The 27,006-nt window shown below is 38.6% G+C and overlaps 1 protein-coding gene across 3 annotated transcripts; it reads right to left on the bottom strand.

Annotated features, from left to right (window-relative positions):
* On the bottom strand, positions 1-27,006 carry ACTR3B (actin related protein 3B). 3 transcript variants are annotated; one of them, XM_075492374.1, is made up of 12 exons: positions 26,824-27,006; positions 18,937-18,992; positions 16,974-17,098; positions 15,869-15,979; positions 15,390-15,485; positions 15,127-15,234; positions 13,661-13,804; positions 12,882-13,055; positions 10,322-10,414; positions 2,102-2,227; positions 1,545-1,628; positions 1-948 (listed from the first exon to the last, which is right to left on the bottom strand). In XM_075492374.1, exons 1-12 carry the CDS (start codon positions 26,865-26,867, stop codon positions 853-855), a joined length of 1,257 nt encoding a protein of 418 aa, XP_075348489.1. In that variant the 5' UTR covers positions 26,868-27,006; the 3' UTR covers positions 1-852. The 3 variants fall into 3 exon arrangements, with proteins under 3 accessions (XP_075348489.1, XP_075348490.1, XP_075348487.1); XM_075492375.1 differs by having other exon boundaries at positions 1-944; XM_075492372.1 differs by lacking the exon at positions 26,824-27,006 and adding an exon at positions 24,501-24,614.

The raw sequence follows: 27,006 nt of genomic DNA, 5'->3' as shown, positions 1-27,006 counted from the left end.
TAAAGATGTTAACAGCTTTTATTTCACTGGTGCAAGGCCCATGTGTCATCCACCACTCACCAACATCAAAACCAAACATCTTCTATAAAACAGTTTCAGAAAATTCAAAACAAAGTAACAGTGGCTATAATAAACTTCATACAATACTGTAAATCACTTAGTTTGTGTCATCCAAACAAGAACAAATCAGTTTCTAGCATACATGGCTTTTTTTTTTTTTGCCAAACAAAAATACCAGCACAACTCCAATACATGCCTCACACCTGGAAATGCGTAACGTCACTCCATGACATTGATAGCTGTTCGTGCTTAGAACTAGTCATCAATTCACCCTACCAATATCATAAAATACAAAATGATGTGAAAAACCTACATTTACAAAGTAGTCCCAATCCTGCAATCTAATCCATTTGGGCAGGTACCTGCATCTATTCAAACTCCCCTGAAGGCAATGTGGTATTTAGTGCTCCATTGCTAAAGATTTGATTGCAGAATCAGGGCACAAGTGGGAAAGGCTTAAACCTTTCCACAAGCAGTAAAGCACTGCCTTATTCTTCTAGATTCAGTTTCAGTAGTATTTGCACCACCTCCTAAACCGAGACTTACCTATTTTCAATTACCTCACATTTAGGAAGAGAGAAGGATAGGCTTTAAAGTAGTCAGCAGAGAAATGGCTTTTACTGAAATGACTTGGGGCTGCAAGTTGTGCTTTAGTGCATGGTGGTGATCCAAATGCTTCCAAGAGACAACCACATCTTGCTTCAGTATTTACAGTATCTGCTGCCTTCCTCTGCATTACATGAGTTTCTTCACCAGCAAGATATCAGAGATCTTGTTTCCATTAGATGAGCATTATGACATGACTCCAAAAACAGGATTATGACGACAAATACTAGGGCCATACTCTTCATAGTCTTTCTTGGTGTGACATACTTGGAAAAACTCTGGCTATGAAAATATAAAACAAATCCCCTCAAAAGCATAAGAATATATCAAGCAGAAAAACCAACAAATAAACTAATGCCTTAACATTTTTGTAGCTTGGAGCTTTATGATGTGGTATTACATTTTTTGAGATAGAATAAAACTAGAAATATTACAATATGAATACAATTAATCAAAAGTTTGACTGGACAGAAGACTGCTTTTAAACACAGCAATAAGAAATCCCACTTTGGAGACAAGAACTGCTCCCATTTTCCTGTATTTGCTTCTCTCTCGGGTTTAAGACCATTGAGTTGGATCCTGTATTCCTGAAGTTCTAACTAATCTCTAGTGCTGACTTCAAGAATAAAGAGACTATATTGCCACTATCATATAAGAACTACTTCAGAATTTTGTCAAATCATGATATCCTTACTGAAGTAAAGCTCCCACCTGCCCTATACAAATTTTACTGAGATAAAAATTGTGTAAGGATTCCAGAATGTGACACAGTTTAGGCTGTCACAATGAAAAGGTTTAAAACTTAGTACTCAGATCAAATATAGCCAGAAGACAATATGTAATAAAAAAAATTCAGAACAATTTCGATAAAGACTTACTGTTGAAGCCAGCATGGAACCACCAAACCAAACTGCGTAACGCTGCATGTGATGTGTTATCACTTGAACTTCAACTGGTTTCGGCTAAGAAAAACAGTTCGTATTTAGTTGGTTTACATTTTCTGGCAAGATCCTTACAAACTGAAAATGCTCAGACCCAGACATCTTCACCCCTCCATTCACATCACTATCTCACACTTGTCTCACACTATCTCTACTTGTCTGGCAGATGCACAGTCTGCCATGTTCCCTAGGAGACCAAGTCATAAAACCCTGCACGATTAGTATGCTGAAGGACACAACAGTTAAATCCCTCTTGCCTACTGCTAAGATCACATATCCCCTAGAAGGGAAACCAGAAATGCCCTTAGAGAGTGCTCACAGTAACTTTAAGGTTCCTGTAAAGACATATCATACATCGCAAGGCTACCAACATGTTTAACAACACACACATACTACTCATTTTACAAGACTGCTTTTTCACTACTGAGGTGAAAATTCTGAACTTTATTTCTTTCACTACTCATGTAATCAATGCATTGGAAATTCTTACTTACTTTTATCCGACCACCACTGAGTTCCTCACTAAGTCGCAATCTCGCATCCACTACCCTCTTCAAATCCCTTTGCAGTCGTCGTCCAAAGTCCCTGAACATCGTGGATCCTCCTGAGAGGACCACATTCTGTGCAGAAATTAAACACACATTCTTTAAATCCATCTTCAAGCGAGTTTTCGAAAAGCCAACACTGCAGAGGTGACTGTTTGGATCTTAACATCATTAGGACGCTGACAAGCTACACAGAACACATTAAGCATTGCTCAATTTCCATAGGAGGTCCAGGGTCCCCTACTTTTTTTTCCCCTGTGAAGAACAGTTTCATGTAGAATATGTTATTACAAAAGAGAAGGATTCCATTAAAATGGTGAGCTAGTACCCTACATGTGCAGAGCAGCAGAAATAAGACACTACATCAAAAAGTTTCCCAGGGATGCTCACAGTAAGCAGTTTTAGCCCTGATACCAAATAAGGCTCTAGACTCATCATATTGCTGTTAGTGTCTTTCCAAAAACTGTAAAGTTTTCTAGAAATCTTCTTTTTTATTTTAAGAGTTAAACTTCTAAGCATAGCAACCAGCAAGTCCAATGATTCTTCAAAAAGGTACCACACCTCCAAAGAGGACTGTAGTACAGAGAAAGGTACAATGCCTTTCACTTTTCTTATCTATACCTGCTTGCCTGGTATTACTTAGTTTTCAGAGCAGAACCAAAAGCCTCTTAGCCTGGACTTGTACTTGGATTATAAATAGGGGTTTTCGAATGTTACATCCTTAATTCTGATAATGTTGCAGGGTCATAGACTAATGCAGAAGTAATTTCAGAAGTGGGCAGATTCAAAACAGGTACCCTAGAACATAACATTGGTGGCAGCAAAAATGCATTTCATCATCAGAAAAATGAACTCTATATGACCAAACTACATGTGCCTTTGCATACTGCTGCAACTACAAACCAAACTGCCAATTAGTGCTTACTAAAACCACTTCTATGCCTTAGACACATGCCCAGAAAGAACTCAACTGAGATCAAGAGTTTGTTATACACAGGTCAAAGGATTATCTCCCAGTAATAGTTTTTGACACTGCAGACCAAGACTGTGCACGTAATGAAAGAATCCCTGAACCACTGCTTTGAGCCAGGAAGCCTGCACACAGATCTGAAGAGTCAAAGACATGCATAATAAGTGTTCACACTTGTAGGGTGCAGAAGTAACTGCTTGGATTTTAAGCAACAGATAACAAGGAAAATCTTGTTTGTAACTTGTAAAGTGAGAAGAAAGCTGTTTGTTTATTCATGAAAAGAAAAAAATCTCTGCACATCATAAAAACCCTTACAGCAGGAAAAACTCATTTCTTCACAGCTTCAGATTATCTACAGTATGAAGGAGTGCATAACAAGGCAGGTGTACTTAAAAGAAAAGCACACATCCCCATAACATTACTGAAACATTTCCCAAAAGAAAGGGAACACAAAAGTCGAAAGGAGACATATGTATAAGCAGGAGCCAGAAATCACAGTTGGTCCTAAAATTAAAGCAGGAAGGAGATTCCCCCTGCTCCCCCCATACACAAGAACATCTCTTCCCCTGCCTCAAAGCGGTCACGTGCTCCACATTGGAAAAGAAAATTGCTAATGGGGAATAAAAAGACAAAAACCAACCTGAGTGATGAAACAGCAATTAAAAAGATGCCATCAGAAAATATTACCTGGAGATAATGGAGTTGGCAAAGACTGTGAAAGCAATAATTCTATTCAAAGCAAACTTCAAGTATGCTCCATAAAGTGGACAATGCTACCACTAAAAACAGATTTCAGAATACACCTGAGAATAATTGTTTGAATACATCCGAGACCAATTCATGCAACTACAGGGTTAGCAGTGACACTGGGAGGATCTTTTATCATTCCAGGGTTAGAAGCTGAGAGGTTACACCTTCCTCAGATTATGATTACTCAAGTACTTCTATACACTGAAAGAAGTTTAACGATAATAGTGGTCAAGGAGGACAGAAGCACTAGGGTATACTGTTGAAAAGGTGAGTCATCTCATTATCACATATCTGGACAAGCCAGGCCAAGCAGAATTTTGGATATAAGTAACTAGGTGACACTAGGTGACACCAACTGCTATAAGATGGTTAATTATACAGTTACAGTTCACCTGCTCCCTGCACTTCTTGTCAGCACTGGACCAAATCTGTGCTAACTCTTTAGCGGAAGACTGCTCACGCATGGGCTTCAGTAAGTTATCACAATTCATCAGTTCAGTCTTCTACAAGGAGGTCAGAAGCCAGGTAGTCCTCACTCACAATGAAAGCAGAATCCATACACATTCCCCACCCCTCAAACAACACACCCACCACTTACAAAGGACCCAATGAAGGTGGGAAAAGACTGTCAGATTAAAAAAAAAAATCCAAACCCCTAAAAAAACAACCAAGAAACCACCCCCCACACCAAATACCTTCTCTAGAATAACTGAGTGTGAAAATTCCAGTAACTACTTAACGAAAAGCATAATAACAATGAAGTATGCTAAATACATCTGTGGAGAAAGCTTACTAGTGATGTTTGGGTTTTCAGCCTACCTGGGAATTCTCTGGCCTCCCAGAAAAAGACATCAAGGCAGTTAGGATTTAAGTTCTGTTTCCAGCTGATTCTTTTAAACAAGACTTGTTCTGATCTTACTCTGCTCAAACACACTTCGGCTGGTTTAACAGCTCTAAGCAGACCACAGGTTTCACAGCTAACACTGATTATCATACCATCTGACAGAAAGAAGCTCCTGCTGATTTTTATTTTTATAGCTAACTGGTTGAAAATTTAAGGTGTTTCAAAAGAATTCTATTCCCTTAGAAGAGAAGGATGAAGACCTTCCACACACCTGAGAAAGCTAGCCACAACAAGTAAATAATGAAAGTAGGCCATTTCTGGAAGGAAACCGTGGGGTGAACACCAATCATCTCCGAGGGCTGGCAAGAAATTTCTCTCTTCTCATCCATACCCTTTGCTTCTCTTATGAACTCTAGGATATTGAGTTTCTCTCCATAGCATTTCTGGTATTATGCCTGTACAGCGCAATGCTGCAGAGACATGAGGCTACCTAACAAAACCATCCAGTTACAGTAACAGAAATCTCTAGGTAAATAAAGTTTATATAAAAATTCCAAAAAGTTAAATTAGCTTCTGCAGAACTCAATGCTACCAAACACAAGGTGCTGAACTGGTTTGTGCACCTTTATGCTGCACCTTGTAACATGATATAAGTGCACTCTCAGCTGGACACTTCAGACTTTGCAGCACCAAACTGAGAAGCATCTACTACTTTTCTGGTAAATATAAATGTCAACAACACATCCCAGTTTCCCTTTCTTCCGAACGATAGCCTAAATTAAAGTTGTTTAACGTGACACAACCACACCATGAGAAACATGTGATGAGAACAATATATGACTGTTAATAAAAATTATTAAGGGTAAAAACTGGAAGGTTCACAAGCTGAAGCCAAGCACTTCATAAGCAAGTGAATCAATTAAGCTACATGCCTCTTAAATTATTTAAAACAGGGCAATATTTGACAACATTGTATGGAAAGCATAAGGAGAAATATTGTACATATCAAACAACAAATATGTTACAAAGAAGTAAATGTATTGTGAGAAACACTTTTTTTAAATAAGTTCAACTTTTAATGATGAAGAAACAATTTCTGTTTCTTTAAAATCATCATTTCAATGTTCATTTAACAATTCAAGTAATAGCAAAAGATTTCAGCATGACTTATGGTCGTGCTGTTCCACAGAAATATGCTTGCACTCAGACACAAAAGTAACCACAAAATACTGCAGATGTATTGAGCTACTGTTAAACCAGCTAGCACGGGTAATGTTATAAATTTAATTACAGCTGTTATAGGAATAAACAGGGCTACTCCTCAGTACTCCTGTGCTACGTTAACAGTGTTAATCACTTGGGGCTTCCACGTGAGGTAGCAGGAATAGCTTTCCTTTCCCATGTCTTATCATCGGCACCAGTACGATGCAGATCTAACAGCCTGGCAGTCTATCCAGCCTTGCCTCACCCACAGAGCATCCCCGCTCTGCACTTAGTAATTAATACCAAAAATTGTCATTTTGCTGAAGCACAGATAAGCAGATGTCAGTTGAACCCTATCCAGTCTTGTGCTTGAGGATACCTACAGTTTTGGAAGGGAAAGGCAAGAATAGGGTTGATACAGCAAATAAACTGGGCACCATCACAGGCTGTATTTCTCCCTACAGCTCGCAGATGTCCAGCCGGACGCCGCACAGCAGTCTGACAGCGCCATCTACACACCACGCAGCGCATGTGAAGCTGTTTTCACACAAAGCATCAACCAGCAATCCAAGTTAGAAGTCATGTTAGGGGGATGTTTACCACTCCCTTAGCCTCCCACACGCCAGATCTCTCCAGGCTTTGAGGATGGTTCATTATGAGCTGGGCAGTCAACAGTTTAACCTTCCGAGAGAACGCTGATACAACAAGTGTAGTCCAAATCTTAAATTATATCAGCAAGCTCAAGTTCGCTATTGTCCACAACAGTTGCACACCCAGCTAAAAAGTCATCTTCTCTAAGGAAAAGAGCCAGTATCATTAAAATCCTGTCTCCATGCACCTGCGTTTCCACTGAAAACCTGGATGATTTATCTACAATAAAACACCACATTTGCCAATACACTACAGTCCCCACCTCATGCAGTGTTTTCAGCTCGAGGAGCTAACTTAAATGTTTGAGGTCAAGGATGTTACAACTTGATCTGTCATTATTTCAATCATGAATACTTAAACATGCTTGGCTAGGATCTTTCAGAGATGTTTCTGACAGAATTTACCTGGTTTCAGATGTCACTTATCTTACTCTTTCATCCATGTATTTGTGCCAAAAACACAGCAGAGAAAAGCTGAAAGAAATCAATTGTTGGGACAGCCAATGACCCTACACTTACATCCTTTCTACTGGGAGAAGGCACAGACCTCAGAACTGTCAATACTGTTGTCATCTCCTGTTACCATCTAAACTCTGGCAGTATCTGGGGAGAGACTCTGGATGGCAAAAAAGGAAGATGAAGTAGAGTGTGGAGTAAGAGTGACACTTTCTGAACCTGTTACCAACAAAAAATACCATTTATTAGAATAAAGCAGTTTTTATAACTTCTGAAAGCCCTTTGTCCACCTTTAAAATTATAACAACTATATTCACTAGCTGACTGTTAAATTCAGCTACTCTTTTTTGTCACTTAAGTGTCAAAACTCATGCCCTAACTGACATAGGATATTCCATACCGTATGACTTCATGCTTAGCATATAAAGCTGGGGGAAGAAGGAGGAAGGGGGGGACATTCACAGGGATGGTGTTTGTCTTCCCAAGTAACCATTACGTGTGATGGAGTAGTCTACATCGCAGCAGGTATAACCCTGGCAAGACTACGGCTCATAGATAAGACTCCACTTGGAGCAGGTACAACTCTAAGGGACTGCAGTCTGTGGATAAGTCCAAGCTGGAGCAGGGGCAAGGGGAGGAGTTCACTGCAATGTTAAACCTGATGGTCTGGTCCAAAGGGACCAGGGGTGGAGACTGTAATGCAAATACCTTTAAATTGTTGTAACCCAGGATTTGAGTTGCATGTTATGGGAATTGCTATAGCAGGAACCACCTGAACCAGTGGAGGACAAGCCTTACAAGAAGCAGTGCAAGTGCAGTAGCAACCCGACCTGAGCTGGCTTTGGTGCTCAGTAACTCCATGCAACACACCACCTCTCCTGTCCTGAGTGACCACCATAACAGATGGAGCCCAAAGTCATGGACTAAATGAACTCAGTGGACATTTTATAAGCATTTTACAGGGGTGGTCCGTAGACTAAGGGAATGATATCTGTGTATTTTATCAAAGGATGGAATGGGGGTGGTGATTAATGAGGTTGTATCAGATAGTGTGGGACCTGAGCATGGCATAAATGGTATGGAATAAGGGGTGGAGAATGTGCTGGTTTGGCTGGGACAGAGTTAATTTTCTTCACAGTAGCCAGTATGGGGCTATGGTTTGGATTTGTGCTGAAAACAGTGTTGATCACACAGGGATGTTTTCGTTACTGCTGAGCAGTGCTTACACAGAGTCAAGGCCTTTGCTGCTTCTCACCCCACCCCACCAGCGAGGAGGCTGGGGGTGCACAAGAAGCTGGGAGGGGACACGGCTGGGCCAGCCGACCCCAACTGACCAAAGGGCTATTCCATACCATATGACGTCATGCTCAGTATATAAAGCTGGGGGAAGAAGGAAGGGAACAGGGGACATCCAGAGTGATGGCGTTTGTCTTCCCAAGTAACCGTTACCTGTGATGGAGCCCTGCTTTCCTGGAGATGGCTGAACACCTGCCTGCCCATGGGAAGCAGTGAATGAATTCCTTGTTTTGCTTTGCTTGTGTGCATGGCTTTTGCTTTACCTATTAAGCTGTCTTTATCTCAACCCATGAGTTTTCTCACTTTTACTCTTCCGATTCTCTCCCCTGTCCTGCCAGGGGGGAGTAAGCGAGTGGCTGTGTGGTGCTTAGTTGCCGCCTGGGGTTAAACCATGACAATACCACATATAATCTGCAAGAAAGGTACTTGCAGGCATTTTCTGCATGAACACTGAGGAAGAATCCAAATACATTTGATGGAAACCCAGCTCCAAAGCACAGCGCCTTGGCTGGCCACCACGCAGCACCGTGGGTAAGTGAAATTGATTAACGAAGAGAAGAGAAACGAAGAGAAAGTATGAGTGGATTTCTGCACTTATACACTTTTAAACAATGAGAACAGAGATGTTTGTCCCTTTGCAGTGACCTTGCTTAAGGAAGATAGCAACTATTAGCATTAATAACTACTGACATCTATCATTACATTCAATAGGTAATTGTCTAACATTGTTTTAATTAAGCAAGTATAATGAAAAACAGAAAATGGAAAAAAAGTCTCAATCAGTGGCAAGCTAAAGGAAAATTATTTGCCTGCTGATTACAGTGAGGAAAGAGTAACTTAACCTCAATTTTTAAATTCCACTTTCCAGAAGTCAGTACTCATCCCTGCACTACCAAGCGATGAAGCTATTGCTCTATGGCAACTTTGGTCTTTCAGGAAAAAAAGCACAGATCCTAAGCACCACCAGACACTACGAGTTCCCTAAAACTCTCTGCAACATACCTAAGCTTGAAGCTATTGAAGACATCTGCTGCAAAATTCACTCCACATATGAGCTTGTTAAGTAGCTTAACTTCCCATTTTAACCTGCTCCACAGATTTGCTCTGAAGCACTGTGTCTCATTCTAGATTACAGAGTATGTTTACTAGACAAGTAAAACAGACTGCAAAATTTTAATAGTTACAAATTACCCTGAGATATGACTTAGCTGGAACTTAACGCTCATTCTAATAGGTGAAGAAAAGTACCACCTTTTACAGGAGCAAGCAAACTTCTCCACGCTATTACTTTATGCTGTTATTTCCAAAAAGGCACTGCTGCTGCACAAGCAGAAAACAACCAGGAAGCATAAGAGGTGCTGCCAATATAAAGAGAGCTTGCCATAGGCTATGCCTGTCAGTACCTTCCTTTTCAGTTCTTAAAGAATCAGTGACTGAAAGTACTCTCTGGACTACACCCTCAACAAGTTTAAGCAGGCATAATTATTGTCTCCTGAAAGATTTTAAGTCTTCATGTATTTTAATACTGGGTTCAATACCTGGCTAAAACTGCAGACAGTAGGCAGATACAAGTAAAGACTATGAAAAAAAAAAAAAAATCTATGTATTTGAAACCACTGCTTAATAAAGCAGGGAGCGGAGGGGGGGTGAGACCATGACGTAATCCTTAAAATAGACAAAAGCCAAGGACCTTCATGCACAAGAATTCACATGACAAGTGTCAGATACAAATAACATCCCTCTGCCTCAGTTCCCTGGGGACAATACTTACCTGTGTATCAAACTACTGCTACAGATAACCCTTTTTTCAGAAATGAAAAGCAGCAAAGGTCAAGTACTCTTCATTCAGAAGTGGCACTTTGTTTAACTTGAACTTTATCTCTATTCAAAGTTCACATTTCTCATAGTGGTGGAATTAGTAGCTACGTATATGCTTCATGATGATGTCGATATTTAGTCTTCAAATGAAGTAAGTTAATCTTACAACAGAAAGACCATACCTTATATAATGGACGCCGGACATCAATGGGACAGTTCTGTATAACTTCATCAACTACATCCGAAATGGATTCCATAAAATCAGGATTAGCAAACTACAACAAAATAGAACAGACATTAGATATTTCCTCCCAAGAACAGAGGAAAAAAAAAAAAAAAAGGCAAAGTGAGACTGTAGAGAGATTTTGTAATAGCATTTTTAAAGGGGGAGGGTGGGAATCAAAAAAATCACTATTACTCCTGCTCACCAATTATTCTACGTTATGACAAATCCACTTCTGCACAAGGGAAATGAGAATTCCTTTTTCTGCAGAGAAATTCAGATTCTCTTCCTTGGTCATAAATTCACTGTTTAAAATTTATGTACTATGGGTCTACTACTGTGACATTAGTTTGAGTTCTCCTGCAATATTAAACATACTGTTACTGTGTACTGTGGTTGTGCCTTTCCTTTTAAGTGAAATAAAAAAAACTCAGTGTGCAAACCAGAGTGTTTCCCTGTGAAAAGTTTTCAACCCTACTGAAATACTTATGTTAAATTCCCACCAAAAAGTCAGATTTTTTACAAGCACACAAAATCTCTAATATTCAAAAAGGCATAAATACTCTACGGTTTTGAGTGGAAATCCCCATCAATGCAAACATCAGTACAGTGCTAACGTGAATTTCTGCATTTATAAATATTAGAGAGTCAGAGTTGCTAATGCCAGAAAACATTCTTGGACTAATGGGAATTTTCCACTTAAAACTTAACACAAGCTTGGGGGGGGGGGAGGGGGGGGGGGGACTTCATAGCCTACGTTTTGCCTTTTCACAGATAAAATGTTGAGAAAGTAAATGAATTATCAATAAATACATAATAATATATTATTATAGATATATTATTATATAACTTTAAAACTTTCCCAAGGGTGCAGAAACTATTTGGGATTCACATCCTAAACAAGATGAAGTATCTAACTGGATGAATAACAAAAGCCAAAACACAAAAGTCTACATTGAACTGAAAGAGAAATTAGCAAAGGAAGTTGGCTTGGAGATCAGGTTCCATAAGAATGATGTGAAAAATCCCCAAGAATTCAAGCTAATTTCCATAGTAAGAATTAATCATGCAAGAAGCTAAAACATGAAGCCACATAAATTAAAAGAGAAGAAAGAAGTGGTGTTGCTTCACACAGAGAGTTCTCATCTGAATGAACTACAGCCTGAAATCTTCTCCTGAGCTCTCCATAAAGATACTGATAACACAGCAGGGCAAAAGGAATAAGTAGAAATGAGAGTTATGGCATCCAAAGCAGAGTATAACATGCTCCCAGAAAGGGGACTAGAGAACTGACATGTGAAATTGCAGTCTGCTAGCAAATACCATATGGTTGGAGCATAGCAACTAAAATACCTAATTTAAAAAGTGGAGAGATAATCTGGATAACTACAAATCCCAAAGCCTAACTTCAAGAGTATTAAAGACTTCAGAACAAATTTTGTAAGATGGAAATAAACTGAAAATAGGAAAAGATTACAAGACAGCTTTACCAAAGGCAGCTTTTACCTAGCTAACTTGATACCCTTTGAAGTGAGGAGTTAATGAAGTCCAGCGAGAAATTCTCTTTGGATGCAGTACGTATCATCTAGTGTGTTTTTCTTGTCTAGAAAGTCAGTTCAGTTTTTTTTTTTTCAATACAGAGCCAAGAAACTATCAAGAAATGAAGAAAATGAAAATTAGTCCTTTATCCTGTTCCTAACAGTCTTTGAAGGGACTATGGAAAGAGGAGCTATTAAAATGATGTCTGACATGTCAATGCCTCTCTGTAAGATCACATGGGTAAACAGCAGGGAGGAGAAACTATTTAGCCCAGAGGTTTAATGCTGGCACAAGATCAGATGGCTACAAACTGACCACAAACAGATTAAGGCTGGAATTTAGACAAAAGGTGAGAGAATGAGGTTTTTTAATATCCTTCCAATGGGAAGAGGGTAGACAAAGGGAAACTTCACCAGTGTTAACATGGATCTTGATTAAATTTTTTAACAGTATTACAAGTTATGGTTGCTGGCAATAAACTTAATGGAGTGCATAGGAATGGAGAGGACCTTCTCTGCTATACTGTAACATATTAAAACTTGACTCTTTCCTCTCCCACAATATCCTGAAGCTTACACAAACTGAACTACCAAAAACTAGGTATTGTACTACCAAAGGTATTGAACTACCAAAGACTAGGTATTGTAACATTTCCTAGAATTGTACATGTTACTTATGAGCACAGCAACACAGATTTCAATGGACTTCCCTTAAGGAAAAATTTAGCATCCATGCTTTATAAATTGACTCAGTCTCAACAGAGAAAGTACACATAAGCCAGTGTCCACGATTTAAAATATTATCAATGCAATGCTACTCACGTTTTTCTATGCTTATGTTATCTGAGACTGTAGCTGGCTTGCAGTCAGGAGGCTTACTGATCTCTTACTTCCACGTGATGGCGCACTGGCACCAAAAATGATAGCACCTCCCTCCCCCTCTCTTCACTCACACAGTGAAGTTTCTGTAACTGTTCTTACCTCCGGATGAAAGAAAATTTCAGGTCCAAGGAACCTTTCATAACCTACATCTATAACAAACTTGGTTTTGTTGATCGCATTGATGCCAGTATACTGTTTGATCCATTTTCGAGGATCTCCATCGTACTTCGCAAATTCTTTCACTATGTCAGGGCAAATGTAACAGTATTTCTCCTGTTAAGAAATACCATGCATTAAAAATTGCTGAAATAATTATTCCGTCATTGAATTAAAGTATAAGACAATCAGAAAACAAAAATATGTGAGCATTATTACAGATGAAGCTGTTCAACAGATGTTCTCACCCAAATGACTACTGAAGACTCAGCCCTACAAGACGATGCATACGGCCTAGTTGTTTCAATAAGAATGCACACTGACTCATCTAGATTAGTCTCCAAATGAAAACATCACAACCATTAGGTCTGCGACAATAAAGAAGTTCAATGGCAAGCTCTCATTGCAAGATCAGGCCCACAATCACCCTACTGACATTACATACATTTATTTTTCATTAAACTAAAAAACAAATTTTAAACAAATCTAAAGCTTAAAATGCTGATTTAATCTGTAGAACATATTCACTCCAAACAGTCTAGCATGAAGATTTTCTTCCTCTTTCTCCTTCCCCCGCACTTGATTGGATAAACCACCAGAAGCTTGTGTAATTACAATACACTGCCTACATTTGCATTTTTAAGAGCCACTGGCAACTTGTTAAAGCCAAAAAATTAGCTCAAAGAGTTTTATTTATGTATTAAGAGATAAAAAGGGTGTACCTTTATGGCTTTTGCTGTCTCCAGAGATTGTTCAGGAGGAATTCCCACCTCCCTTTCCCTTAGGAGTTGCTGAATAAAGTAAGTAATATCTCTACCTGCAATAGGAATATGTTTGATGCAACTTCCAATTACATAGCCTTCTGCCTATGTAGGAGGAGAATTAAAAAAACATTTAGGGAAAAACCTACTGTGTATCAATAATTAACAGCAACACTAACACTCATTTTTATGATTGTTTCGATTTTTAATTAGAAGTAAAATCTTGAAACTGTAAAATTACTATAAAAATGTGCAACCCACTGCAAAGTGGATATTATTTCTATTTACAAGACCTTGATTACCACATATAAACAGATACTGATTATCTAATAGATACACAAGTGATAGATAAAAAAAATCTTGCACACACTAGAAAACAAACTCTGGTCAGATGGTTCCTTTTAGGCATGATCTGAAAAGCAAATGTAATATAAATAGACCACTCATGTCCTGTTTGAGAGTGAAAAATGAATAGGAAAAAGCATAAAATTTATTAAAATCCTCTGACAAGGAAAAAAATCAAATGAAGTAGTATCTAACAATAAGCACAATAAAAACAAGAAATCTATTTGCTAGATTTTTTTCAGGATGCATTTACTGAAAACACTGCTGAGCCAACATTATTTCTTCTCTTGCTTTTTTTACACTTTTCAGAGTTCCATATGGTAAATGCTGTTTTTTCCCAGCATTTGCCATATGAAGAAAATACTGAGAAGACCAGGTTAATACCAAAATGCAAGATCAAGTTAAAGGGAATCAATTTTTCGTTTCTAAAATAACTGATCATTCAAGCATACTATATGCTTCAGAAATGCACAAAATAACATCAACACAACAGATGTCAGTATGCACAGATAATTCTGTATTTTTAACATCCTAAAATAATTAAGCCGTTTGAGATCAACCATGTATATGAACATGCATTTATACAAGCTTGTAGTTGTTTCCACACAAGCAGAGTTCACTAACTTCTAAAATACAATAAAATAATATAAAAAGCACACATTGTCAGCTATATTAAACACTCAAAATGCAGGACATCAAGGAAGTTAGGACATTTCTTGTCAGACACTGGTGGCATGCAGGAGATCCAAAATCATGATAAACATTAATATTAGACAGAACTGACGCATCACAGTAATGAAGACAAAGTTTTACACAGAAGTAGCCTTTAAAATACGGCCTGACTATTCCTTATTGTGACCTTCCTATAGCCTGCAAGCTAAATAAATTGCATAAATAAGTTCACATAATAAAATACATACTTTTGAAAACAATCATAAGGGAGGAAAAAATCCCAAACAACCAAGCAACACGAAAAATTTAAAAATAAAGTTTAGTTTGACACTTCTTATTTAAACCTATAGTAAACAAATCCTGTGCTTGTCCAAAGCACTGATAATTTCAAACTGTATCCTGCTACATACCACAGGAATTACGTGGGTCACTCCATCACCACTATCGATGACAATTCCAGTCAAAGTACGTTCTCCAACCTGCCGTGATGTCCAAGAGGCAGCTAAGGCCAACACTGCCTACATGAGAAAGAGTTTATATTTAGAAGCAGGCAGAGTGTGCTAATTTACAATCTCAGAAAATACTGTTTCAAACATTTTAGACATATGCATACAGAAGACTATACATACTGCAGCTATACTGTACTTTAGCAGTATATATTCACTTTGTTCACCTGAACAGCAATGTAAAGTCCTGGTATGTTAAATGATTCGAACATGATTTCTGCAAGATACTCTCTGTTTTCTGGTGTGTTCAGCGGAGGCTCTGTCTGAAAAAAAAAAAGTTTTGAAAAAAGCACCTCAATAGAGTCCTAACGGTTCATGCATTCATTAGCTTGGTATGGTAATCAAATTTCTAAAATTCTCTATGCACTCAAAATAGAAAATTTCAAACATAATTTAAACAAAGCGATTGAACCTTTTCAAAAACAAAATCCAACCTGCAGTAGCCTACATCACAAAACGAACAGAATTTAGTTATAATGCAACTTTACAGATTACTTTCCTCCTCCCACCCCCCCCCACACCCTGGTTGCTGAAGAAATAAGAGACATATACAGAGAAAAATCCTCCAACAGAGCTACTTGTGCTTGGAACATTATTTAGTTTCCCTCTTACAAAAATATTTTCTTACCCAGTCTCGTTAACTCACCATTAAAAAATAGTGATCCTCAGGTTCAGCTCGTAGGTATTTAAAAATGACCTGCTCCATGAATCTCTCCATGAGGTCCCAGTCTTCAACAATACCATGTCGTATAGGCCACTGAAGCAAGAAAACTTGTCAACACTCTAGACCATACAAGGATAAACAAACCCAGAAACAGGAACAGCCTGAGTCCCCAAATCCTTACATCTTCTGCTAGAATGAAAACATTTCATCTCATGGTTACCTTATCAAATCCTCCATTCTAATTTTAATTTAGAGGCACTATTTGAAGTTATCTCCTGCTCCCAGGTATTTCAAATTGCGATTCTATCTTGCAGGACTAGATGCCAGAACCCAGACTCTGTTCCTAATATTGCTATTGCTCTATCGTGGCACTGTGTTTTAATCTCCTTTTCTATCAATTTTATCATTTATAAAGCTGAGAATCATACTTGGCTTCAATATGCCTTTGAATCTATAAAAAGAAATAGAGACCATATAGTCTATATATTTTTCATCGAAAATTCTGGCAGGGATGATGTTTACATTTTGTTCAATGTTAAGAACACAGCTGACATTTAACTAATATAGTAGGATGTATAAAATATTTTTTTTCCATATAATTCATAAGCCGGTAACATTTTGTAAGTACAAGAAGTCCTTTACTAGGATATGGAAAATATGATTCACAGAAAAGCCGCATTGAAGACAGCCCTCCACAAAACAATTGTGACATTCCCTGAAGCAAAAGTAACCAACACATTCCCCAGTTCATACGCCATGTTAAGAGGATACACTTTTAGCAAGAATTTAAATATTCAGTGTTTATGACTATTTTAATAGCTAATCATTTTGAAAACTGAAGAGCTGCACTGTATCAATGAATATTTACAAAAGGGTTCAAGCACCAATCACACAGGACAGTACCAGTAAAACAGACATTTTAAAAAAGATAAAACCGTGATGAAAACATGCAGTTTTTAAAAAGCAACAAAAATACTTTACAAAAAGCAAATGCGTGTTTTAATTGCCTATCAAAAAGGCCTAGAACATTATATAATAATAAAAATGTGAAACTTTGGAAAGACTTCTTAAAATACTCAATGCTTACCTTTGTAGCATAGGTAGGTTTATCTATGGCTTCATCTCCTATGAAAAAGTCCAGATCATCAACGCCTTTCATAACCCTCCTCTGAGCCTGGTCACCTACTTTGGCTGATTCTCGGATTGCAATACCTTAAAATAAAACCCAAACAAATCAAAACAAAGTTAAAACAGCTAAATACCAAGCAATGAATATTCATTTACCTAAGGATTCTTTTCCAGAAATAAAAATTGGGATATAGAAAGTATAGCTTCCAGAAAGCAGAAATTATGTAAGCGATCTATTGACAAGCCAATACAGCAGAGTTCATTCTCACTGCATCACAGAGGATTCTCGTCACCCTTCCATCATTAATGTAAATGATAACTCGGAGAAAATCTTAAAAATGTATTCTGTTACAGGCTACAGCAGTCACTAAACCTACACAAGTACAGCATTCCACTGGAGATACTCTTGAAGCCAGTAAGCAACATGATTTTCTGAGTTTCAACTCTGAGAATTAAGAGAAAGAGCACAGGAGGAGAAGAAAATAGACTATGTACTTCAGAAATAAGTATCGGAGTCATTATCCCAGTTGGTGAGAAGGGCGGGGTGGGGGGTAGAAATCAATTTGCAGTGCTACAGAGAAATCTTTGGAGACACTTATGCTTCCCATTAGCAGGCTGCAACTATCACTAAACTTATTAGATGATGGCTGCTATAGGCAAGATGATGAGGCAGCAAAAACACAAATCTGGGGCAAGCTATAAATAAAAATGGAATAACGTACTCTTAAAACATAACCTTATTTATATACATTTTTCTTTTAATAGGTCATAATCAGGATCTAAAGAACATACAGTAGAAAATGTGGAGTAGACAGGCATCATCCGCAAACACACCAAATACTATCAGCACCAAAAATTACTGACAGGCAAACAATTCTTTTGGAAACACGTCTAAGCCCCAACAAGTTTATAGTTTTATAAAACAGGATTTATAACAAATTCACAGGAAACTCTTGCTATCCCACTTCTTTAATGCAAGACATTTAAATCTTTACCAGCGGTTTAAGTTTGAGTTTTTTATAATACTTAAAATAGTTAGGCTATAACCAGTACTGAAGCTACATCCGATAAAGAGCACGTCCCCCTCCACCTCTTTGGCCCCCAATTACCTTTATTATTTCCTTATCTTTATACCTTCTACTGTGAGGAGCTACAAGTCAGTCTAGATGCATTAATAAGTAGTTACTTGACAAACTTCAGAAAACTGGAGATAACCATGAGATAATAGATGCCATTATAAACATAAATACGTAGTCAGTGCTACTACTTATAAACATATACAGCATTTGAGAGAAACTATTAAGACAACAATTAAAATCAAGAACACCAGAAAGGTATAACATTTTAAACAAGTTTAACACCAAAAAAAATGAAGATTAAATCTGCTCAACAAAAGCATATTAAATGGGCAAAACCATTTCAATTGGTAAAACACACACCCAAAAAGAACATTTTCTAATAGGAACAACTTTTTTGAATATTAAACTGTCTACAGTCCCAGACAATGTAAATAAGGCAGACACCACCTGCACTTTAGTACTTAATTTGATTGGAAGCCTTCCCCAGATTATCCGGGCAGTAACCATGGTGTCAGGTAGACAGGAGGTAAATTGCATTCTGTCTACTCAAGAGTCCTGGCAGAAAAATAACGGAGATAAAAAGGAAATTGGACTGGAGTTCTCTTCATCTTTGTCATAGCAACCAAGAGCTGATTTAATGAGCAACAGTCCTAGCTAACTGCAAACAAGGAGTTCTGTTTAGCTACACTCTAGCCAAAGATGCTAACGCAATGAATATCACTTCCCAGATGGACAAGAGACTATGAAGGCCGAGTTGGGAGTTGGAAAGCACATCATTTACTCATGAAACTGTTCAGTGATAGCGGTGTAGATTAGAATTTGAAAGGACAAAAAATTACTCACATGATGGGATAATGAACTGAGGTTCTGTATTTCCTGCATAGCCAAGTTTTGTATACCTAGAAAAAGAATGATCACAAGGTCATTAGATGCACTTAGATGTAAAAAAAAAAGAAAAAAATACTTACAATTCACTACACTTCTTAAAGCGAAGGCCAAACAATCGCATACCACATCTACATTTTCTGGGTTATGCTTTCAAGTGTCATCCTGCTGAGAAGAAAACTCAGAAGTGGTAAATATTTTAGGTGTTATTTATTTTTCAGACACCTTCAGCTTACGTATTTTGGTAGCGTTTTTTCCGAACTATGAAATCTGAAAACTCAGCTCTTGCTTCTCCGTCTCGTTGACCAGCTATGACAAGACAGGCAGGCCACATTCCACCCTTTGGTAAAAAAAGGGCTGTGCAGATCTTACCTTTCAGAAAACTACCATGACCAAAGATGTCATTAGACTTTGCATATTTGTTTAATATTGTCAAGCACAGGAAAAAAAATAGCATCTTAAGTACAAACCACAGTTCAGAACTCTAGTTGCAATCCCAATACAATTCCCTTTCATGCCTTGCACAAACCACTCACTTTGTCACAGGTATAGTATCTGTGTGTGGTAATATATACAGACTACACCAAAGTGAGCATGCATTGACAAAATGCTTTAGAAATGGGCAGCAGATGGTACAAAGCATTGTCTGTCCCTTTCAATATACATATAATATCTATTTTAACAAGTAAAGGATCAAATCTATTTTAACAAGTAAAGGATCAAGAGAAAAAACAAGCTGGTAACTTGGAAATGAAAAAAAAAAAAAAAAGAAAAGGAATTTTCACACAAAACCTAAAATCTCTGCATGGTGTTACTGGCTGCAAGCTACTTCAGGTCTTTAGCAACTAGAAAGAATTAACATCCCAGACTATGAAAAACAGCTCTAATTCTGGGGGCGGGAAATCAGAAGCTGTTTCAAAAAAAAAAAAAGAAAAAAAGGAAAAACCCACCAAAATTAACTGAATGGTTGCAGAGACTGAAGTCTTTCTCTAATATTCTCCAATATTGTCATTAGATTGGAATAGAAGTACAATAGCAGCATGATTTGAGGGAAATCAGCATTACTCACATCCATTTCTACCATGAAAATCTAAAGCCATGACATTCTTAAATGAGACCAATCACAATCTAGGTCCTAAAGTGAATTTAGGGTCTTTGTCTACAGCATACTCTCAATATTTGCAAAACAATATTATGCCATTGCTAAAGCAGAGGCTTGCTTCTTCATTAACAGCTTAAAGAGTAAGTTCCCCTTTATGGAGTATTTAGTATAAAAACACACATTAAGAGTCAGTTTGTTTAGATAAAGGAATTAAATCAGAACTGAATTAGCAATGACGTTGCTATTTAAATATTATATTTTCACCATCTCGTCAAAGCTATAGCTTCAATAGACTTCAAAGAATAGTTAAAAAAGCCATTTTCCCCAAGGCTAAAAAGACAAGGACTGCGTTTTGGGGGCAAGGGTTTGTTGTATTTTTAATCATCATTATATGGCCATATGCTTTCAGTTTAATCTAAAATGTTTATGCATACCTTCTGTGGTTCTCAAAAAATATAATCAGGACATTAAATTAGACTGATTTGTAAAGAAGGCCACTACTAATAAGAATTCTTTTTATGATTATTATTGCATAGTTTCTTCACATTTTAGAATGAGGCCTACCTAGGGAATATTGTTAAAACATAACAAGCAACAACAGGAGTTACACTGAGATTTAATACTTCCTCTTTGTTTCTCTCTCTGAAATGGATGTTGCTCAAATACACATAGTGAGGACCAAGGAAACTGGTTTTGGATTCAAGAGACCTCGTTCTAAGACTTAGAAATGGCAATCAGGCAGAAACCTCATGAAAACAGCCCTTCAAGCCCCAGTGACAAAAACCAAAATCAATATATACATATACATGCATATACCTAAGCATGTAAATACATATATATACTTTTTAAACAATTTTTATATATGTGTGTGCATATATATATATATATATATATATGGTTTTAAACTAAGGGAAGGCAGATTTAGACTGGATTTAAGAAAGAAATTTTTTACAATGAGGGTGGTGAAGCACTGCACAGGTTGCCCAGAGAGGTAGTGGAGGCCCCACCCCTGGAAACATTCAAGGTCAGGTTGGACGGGGCTCTGAGCAACCTCATCTAGTTACAGATGTCCCTGCCCTTGCAGGGGGGTTGGACTAGATGACCTGTAAATGTCCCTTTCAATCCAAAGCATTATCTGATTCTATGATATATAAAAATAAAATTAAAAGGTTCCTGCAATATAACCAGAACTCATTTCTTAAACTAAACTCTGCCCAAGAGGTGAGTTCAGTTTCCCACCTTTTCCCCCTCTACACACATGCTAAACTCACACCCACTCACAGTATTAAAAGAAAACACCCTCTGAAAGTCAACTTGGGCTATCAGTCTGCAACAGCTTTACCTTCCCTCTCAAGCAGGGATCAGATCCCCCGAGTGGAATAACTTATAAAGTTACCAAAAGTCTATAGCTCAATATTTTACCAATTTATTTTTTCACTAGCTTAATTAACCCCAGTTAAAACTACAGGATAAGCTTATTTCTCAGACTCAGTGAAAAACAGTTGTCTTCAAAGAACACATCTCACAGAAGATAACATCTGGAAAGATTTCTTTTGCACGCCATTAATCCATGAAGGATTAATACTAGAACTATGAGAATAACTAAAATTCTCAGTTCAGTGTTGAAGCAAGGAAGTGAAAAAAAAAAAATGCTGTTAAAAGAAAAAAAAAATCTATTTAGGATCAAACAAGAGACAGACTTGAACAAGCAATCATATTTCAGGTGTTTTGACAAAACCAAATGGAAGGGTAACTCAAACTACTCTCAAAACCACTGAGGAAGAGAAGGAAAAGAGATGCTGCAGTTGTGTGGCCCTTTCTTATTCAGTAGCCTACTCACTCAGGACATGGCAGGCTTGGTCCCAGATTTTTCTTCTGCCCAGCAGGACCCAAACACATTCCACCTTCCAGAGCCATACCCAAGAGTACATTAAAGTGTTTGGATGACCCACTTCCAGGACCTCCTACAGAGATTGTTCCCTTTTATACAAAACATTTAAATATTCATTGCCCTGAAAGGCTCTGGACTTAAACAGTTAGAGAGGTTACCTGGTCTCCAGTCCCTTTTCCAATGAATATTTAAGCATCTAAAACATGGTTTTCTTTCTCCTGGGTTACAGCCTAGCAGACTAATGGTAATGCAACGTCTTGTGATCCGTAAATTACAGAGACAGCTGTAGGGAACGTGTAGATAATCAGTATTCCAACTTAATTTCATTAAAAGTAGCAGATTTATTGCCAGTGAGATAGGAACATACTGGAAACTCTCCAAAATATAGGATACTGGAGGCTGCATTAAAGATTAGTAGAAAACTGATCCAATAGACTAAGTCTTTTTCATGCAAGGGGATTTGGAGGGACTACTCATTTAAAAAAAAAAAATCACTGGAAATTATATATTGTTGAAACAAGCAGTTTCTAAAAATACTGCTGTCTCCTACATACTATTTTTCCCAGGTGATTACTTAGTACATAAATCTGTTTCACTAGCTTTTGCATGAGGAATGGTCATTCTAACCATGTTCTCTTCTGAGGTCCTACCATGGAAAGACTGAAAAACTTACATAGAAAAATGACTGCAAAGATATACAAATAGGCCAAACTTGGAAGCAAATGCTACACCCTCAAGCACTGTAAAGAGCAGAGATGTATTTTGGAAAATTCTTACTAAAGAATGAGAACAACATAATTTAGGCATTAAAAATCACAAACTCAGGCTTCATCCATCTCAAAATACAAGACATTCAATTTTTCTCTGGACAAAATTGACCTGCAAAAGACCAAAGCCCAGCTGTGAACATTTTAGCATTTCCTCAATTTCTATTGCTTTTTGGTCCAGATCTTTAAAACAATGTGTTACATCCACAAAAAAAAGCTCTGAAAAGATAGATACGAAGTGACTGAAAACAGCAAAATGCTTTAAGAAAGTCCTGTAAACAAACAAAAAATAACCTCTGTAAAGAGAACACTGTCTCTGACAGCTAAGATGCTAAATAACTAATAGTTATTACTGCCAGAACACCTGTGATGCCATGCTGCCATAAACAGACTGTATTATCATTATTATAAATATGCCTGAGAAATTCGCAACACAAGTTCTTCATAAAGATGTGGAAAGGCACTTTTGGAATGAAGGAGGATGCGATGAAGGAATGGGAATGAAGACAGAAGCGATGAAGAAGGAAATACCAAACAGAAAAAAATCTATGTCTGCACAATCTACCCAAAAGCTTACAGCAACCGCTATAAGAATAAAGTGTACATTACAGCCATTGCTTTTTTTGAGAGTCTAGCACTTTAAAGGACGAAAGCCTGTGATTATAAACAACAGTTAATTAACTCAGGCTCCTTAGACCCAGAACAGCAATTACAATAATGCCTGTTCACAAGTCTCACATGTAAAGAGCAGAGGTAATACTTGGCTAAAGCAACTCATTTAGTATCAGAAATATAGTAAGAAGGGGAAAACGTAACATGTTCTGAGGTTCCAGCTATCTTTAATAGCCTAGCAACAACAACAAAAAACACCTTAAGCTTCAAGTTTTAAGACAAGTCCAGCTCACTTCTCCCAGAAATCAAGTATTTACCTCTAAGCTCATCAGTAAGACTTTGCTGAAGTAATTTTTCTTTACTAAAAGAAAAATGGAGTGACATCAATAAAATACACCCAAAATAGAAGTATTCCTCAGTGTCTGCAAAGACACACACTGAAGGAGAGAGGTATTTTAAGACATCTTTGTTTCTCACACCCACCTACTAGCGTTCTGATGTCCAGAACTAAATGCCAGTTAATAAAACTACTTATGAAGTTTAAAGCTACTTAAAACAGCAACACCAGAAAGGCCTGGTAGACCTAATAAACTAAAAACAGCATGCCCTTCTCCACAAAAAGACCAATAGTAACGTGTAACTGATCACGAAGAAAACCTCATGCAAAGAAAATGAAGATGCAGTGCATCAAAATTGGACAAGTCATTTGCAAATACTAATGGAAAAGATGATAGCAAATTATTACCACTTTCTCCAAATTTGTCATAAACTGTTCACTCTTTGTTTTATAAAGAAAGTTCAAGTCACCTATCCAATAGAGAAAAGAAACATTATCCTGTCCTGCTATGACAATATGTTTCTCATTGAAGGTCTGTAGCTATTTTCTGTACACCTGTTGTTGCTTTTTTTGAGAAATTCCAGCATTTTACAGGACAGAGACTTATGGCTGCAAACAACAGTAAATTAAACCAGGCTCCTTACGTGCAAAACAACAACAAAAGTCTTTTCACAAACTTTTTAAATCCCCTTACACGAAAAGAAGAGGGATTAGTGCCTGGACAAACCACCTCATTCAGTACCAGAGATGCACGTAGGAAAGTGTATTTTTTATATATATATATGGTGTTCCACAGTGCATGTCTGCATATACCTTTTCCTTTCCGCTATACTCTTCCAAGTTTTCCATCCGAAAGCCTTTTCATGAATAATTTGAATGAATTGTTTGAACCTCGTAACCCAAAGTAGATTCATTCTAACAATAAGAAGGTTTTCAGCCCACACAGAGGAAAATTCCAGAGACTGCGTATCAATGAGTCAAGCTACTTCTTCTGGCTGCTTTGGTTCAGACTCTCATTTCTTCTTGAATTCTGCAAGATAACTTATGTCAAACTCAATCTCATTGCTGCAAAGTCTTCCACATTTCAGTGCCCTGCAGCAAAGCCAAGCAGAAGTCCCATCAGCAGAGACACCACGTTGTCTCATATGAATTAAGATCATTTAGAGGCATGGAAATGGGGACTATTCGAACCCTTCCTGAAACAAACTGATATACATGCCCACACACACAAACTCCACCAGTTTTTCCCCATGCAAGCACTAAATACATTTTTAAAATTCAATTATTATTTCTCTGAAAGGACACAATAAACCGTTTTCTGTCCTTACTTATTTTGTACAACTGTTGGTCAGCAATACCTACTGCTAGTGCCACACTGGAATCACTCCACAAACTGAGAGCAAAGGCGGTCTCCTGCAAGAGACAGATGCTGCATTTAATGCATTTTCTGGATTTTGTAGTTTATACTGTAGCCTTTTTAAAGGATCCACCTAGAGCTCCCATTTCTCTCCTTGAAAAACTCTTCAAAACTGTCAAGTAATATTCCTGTAACACCAACAGTTCTGTGGAGAACAGATATTTAAAATATCTTAAGCAAATAAATAGAAGGAACCTGGGAAACTACCAAGGAGTAGTTTGCACAGGCAGAATTACATGCAAGATGGAACCCGGTCTCTATTCTACTCCCAACATTTCCAGCTGTAGACTCCGGTATTCTCCACTGAGGGGGACAGAGCTGATTTCTGGTAAGATAAGGTATAAACAGAAACAGGACAAGAGACTTCTAAAAGTTTTGTGACAGTTGAATAAAGACATATTTCAAAATATGAAACGCTTTTTCAGGAGAAGGCAGTGTGACAACACATCATTGGAAAGTGCTTCCTCTGGTTATCTAGGGGTTTGGGTTTTTTGTTTGGTTGGTTTGGGCTTTGGTTTTTTTTCCAAGATGACTCAGTTTTAGAAATTTTACAGGTAACTTTCCAAGCATTAAATAAATGAAAATAGTGCTGCAAATTCCCTGCAGAGGAAAGGTCTATTATTGCAATAAATTGATGCAATCAATGACACTGAGGCACAGCCTGACAAGTAAAGCTATTGGCTGAATAGTTACACACGGACCGGTGTCTCCTCTCCTCCTCAGAGCTGTCTGTAACTGTTAGGCCAAAGGAGAGATATTAGCAAGAGCACGCCACATATTCAGTATCACCTTCATTACAGCTCCCTCTGACACCTCCCATTCTTGAGGCACAGCAGAACTAGTCTACTGGATGATGAATGGGTCTTCTCTAGCCACAGACAGGTAGAAAGGACCTGTTCCTGAAACGCCTCCCGAGCACAGCCTCTGCAATTTAGATTCATTTTAGTCCTCAAAGACTTGAGTTACAAAACTTGTGGTTTGGCCAAATGTAGAATAAATCTCACATTGATTTGACAAAGGTGAAGAAGGGATGACCTAATGACCAAGAAACACCAGTAGTATAAGACAGCCAGGTCCTATTGCTGGCTGGAGGTAATACCTGGAAAGGTTCAAGATGTAGGCGCTGTCTAGAGGCACAGCCAGATGCAATCTGGCAAGGCCGCTGCAGTCCCAGAGCTGTGCATGAAGGAGACACAGCAGCCCAGCAAGCACACCTCACCTGCCTCTGGACCAGAGTCAGTGCTGGTTCATAGCTTCCAGGTAAAGCAAACGTGTCCCCTCTCTCCAGGCAGTCATTTGAAATAAGCCATACCCAATTTTAACATTTTAGTCATGCAATAGTTTAAAAGTCAGGGAACACGAACAAAAATTGGACCCAGGAGGAGAAAAGGGCACGTAGAAACACACCATCCCCGGAGGCGCACGGCCTGCTCGGGACACACGGCTGGGGCACGGCAGGACTGCTCTGCTCCAAGCTCCCAACGGGGAGGAAGGGCAGGAGAAGGAGAAGGAGGGTACTCAGTGGACGGCGATAGGCCGAGAGGGAACCGGGACCCGCGGCAGGAGCCCGGACCCGTGAGAGGGGAAGGGACTCCCCGCTGAGGGCCCTCGCCGGCAGCGGGAAGCGGCTGAGGGGCGCCAGCACGGCGGAGACACCCCCCCACACTCCCCAGAAAGGGGACTGGTAGCGCCGGTCCCCCCCTCCCTCCCCGCACTCACCCAGTGCCTCCGTCTATCACGCAGGGGGGCAGGTAGCTCGCCATGCTGGGGAGCCGGCAATGCGGGCCCTATACCACCATCCAGGCCGCCGCCGGCTCCCCCGGCCCGGCGCGGCCTCACTGCACCGGCGGCCGAGGGGCGGCGGGCACCATGCAGCCGCCTGTCAGCGCCGCCCCCGGGGCG

The sequence above is a fragment of the Mycteria americana genome, chromosome 2, assembly GCF_035582795.1.
Source record: "Mycteria americana isolate JAX WOST 10 ecotype Jacksonville Zoo and Gardens chromosome 2, USCA_MyAme_1.0, whole genome shotgun sequence".
Classification (NCBI taxonomy): domain Eukaryota; kingdom Metazoa; phylum Chordata; class Aves; order Ciconiiformes; family Ciconiidae; genus Mycteria; species Mycteria americana.
This window is presented reverse-complemented; position numbering and strand designations above follow the sequence as displayed.

Excerpts from the sequence above, each read along its gene's own strand:
- ACTR3B (XM_075492372.1), bottom strand. The coding sequence starts at position 24,601 with ATGAATCTACTTTGGGTTACGAGGTTCAAACAATTCATTCAAATTATT. Across the intron at positions 17,099-18,936 it reads TCAGTTCATTATCCCATCAT|GTATTGCAATCCGAGAATCA; the intron begins GTGAGTAATTTT and ends TTTTATTTTAAG. Across the intron at positions 1,629-2,101 it reads TCAGTGGTGGTCGGATAAAA|CCGAAACCAGTTGAAGTTCA; the intron begins GTAAGTAAGAAT and ends TGTTTTTCTTAG.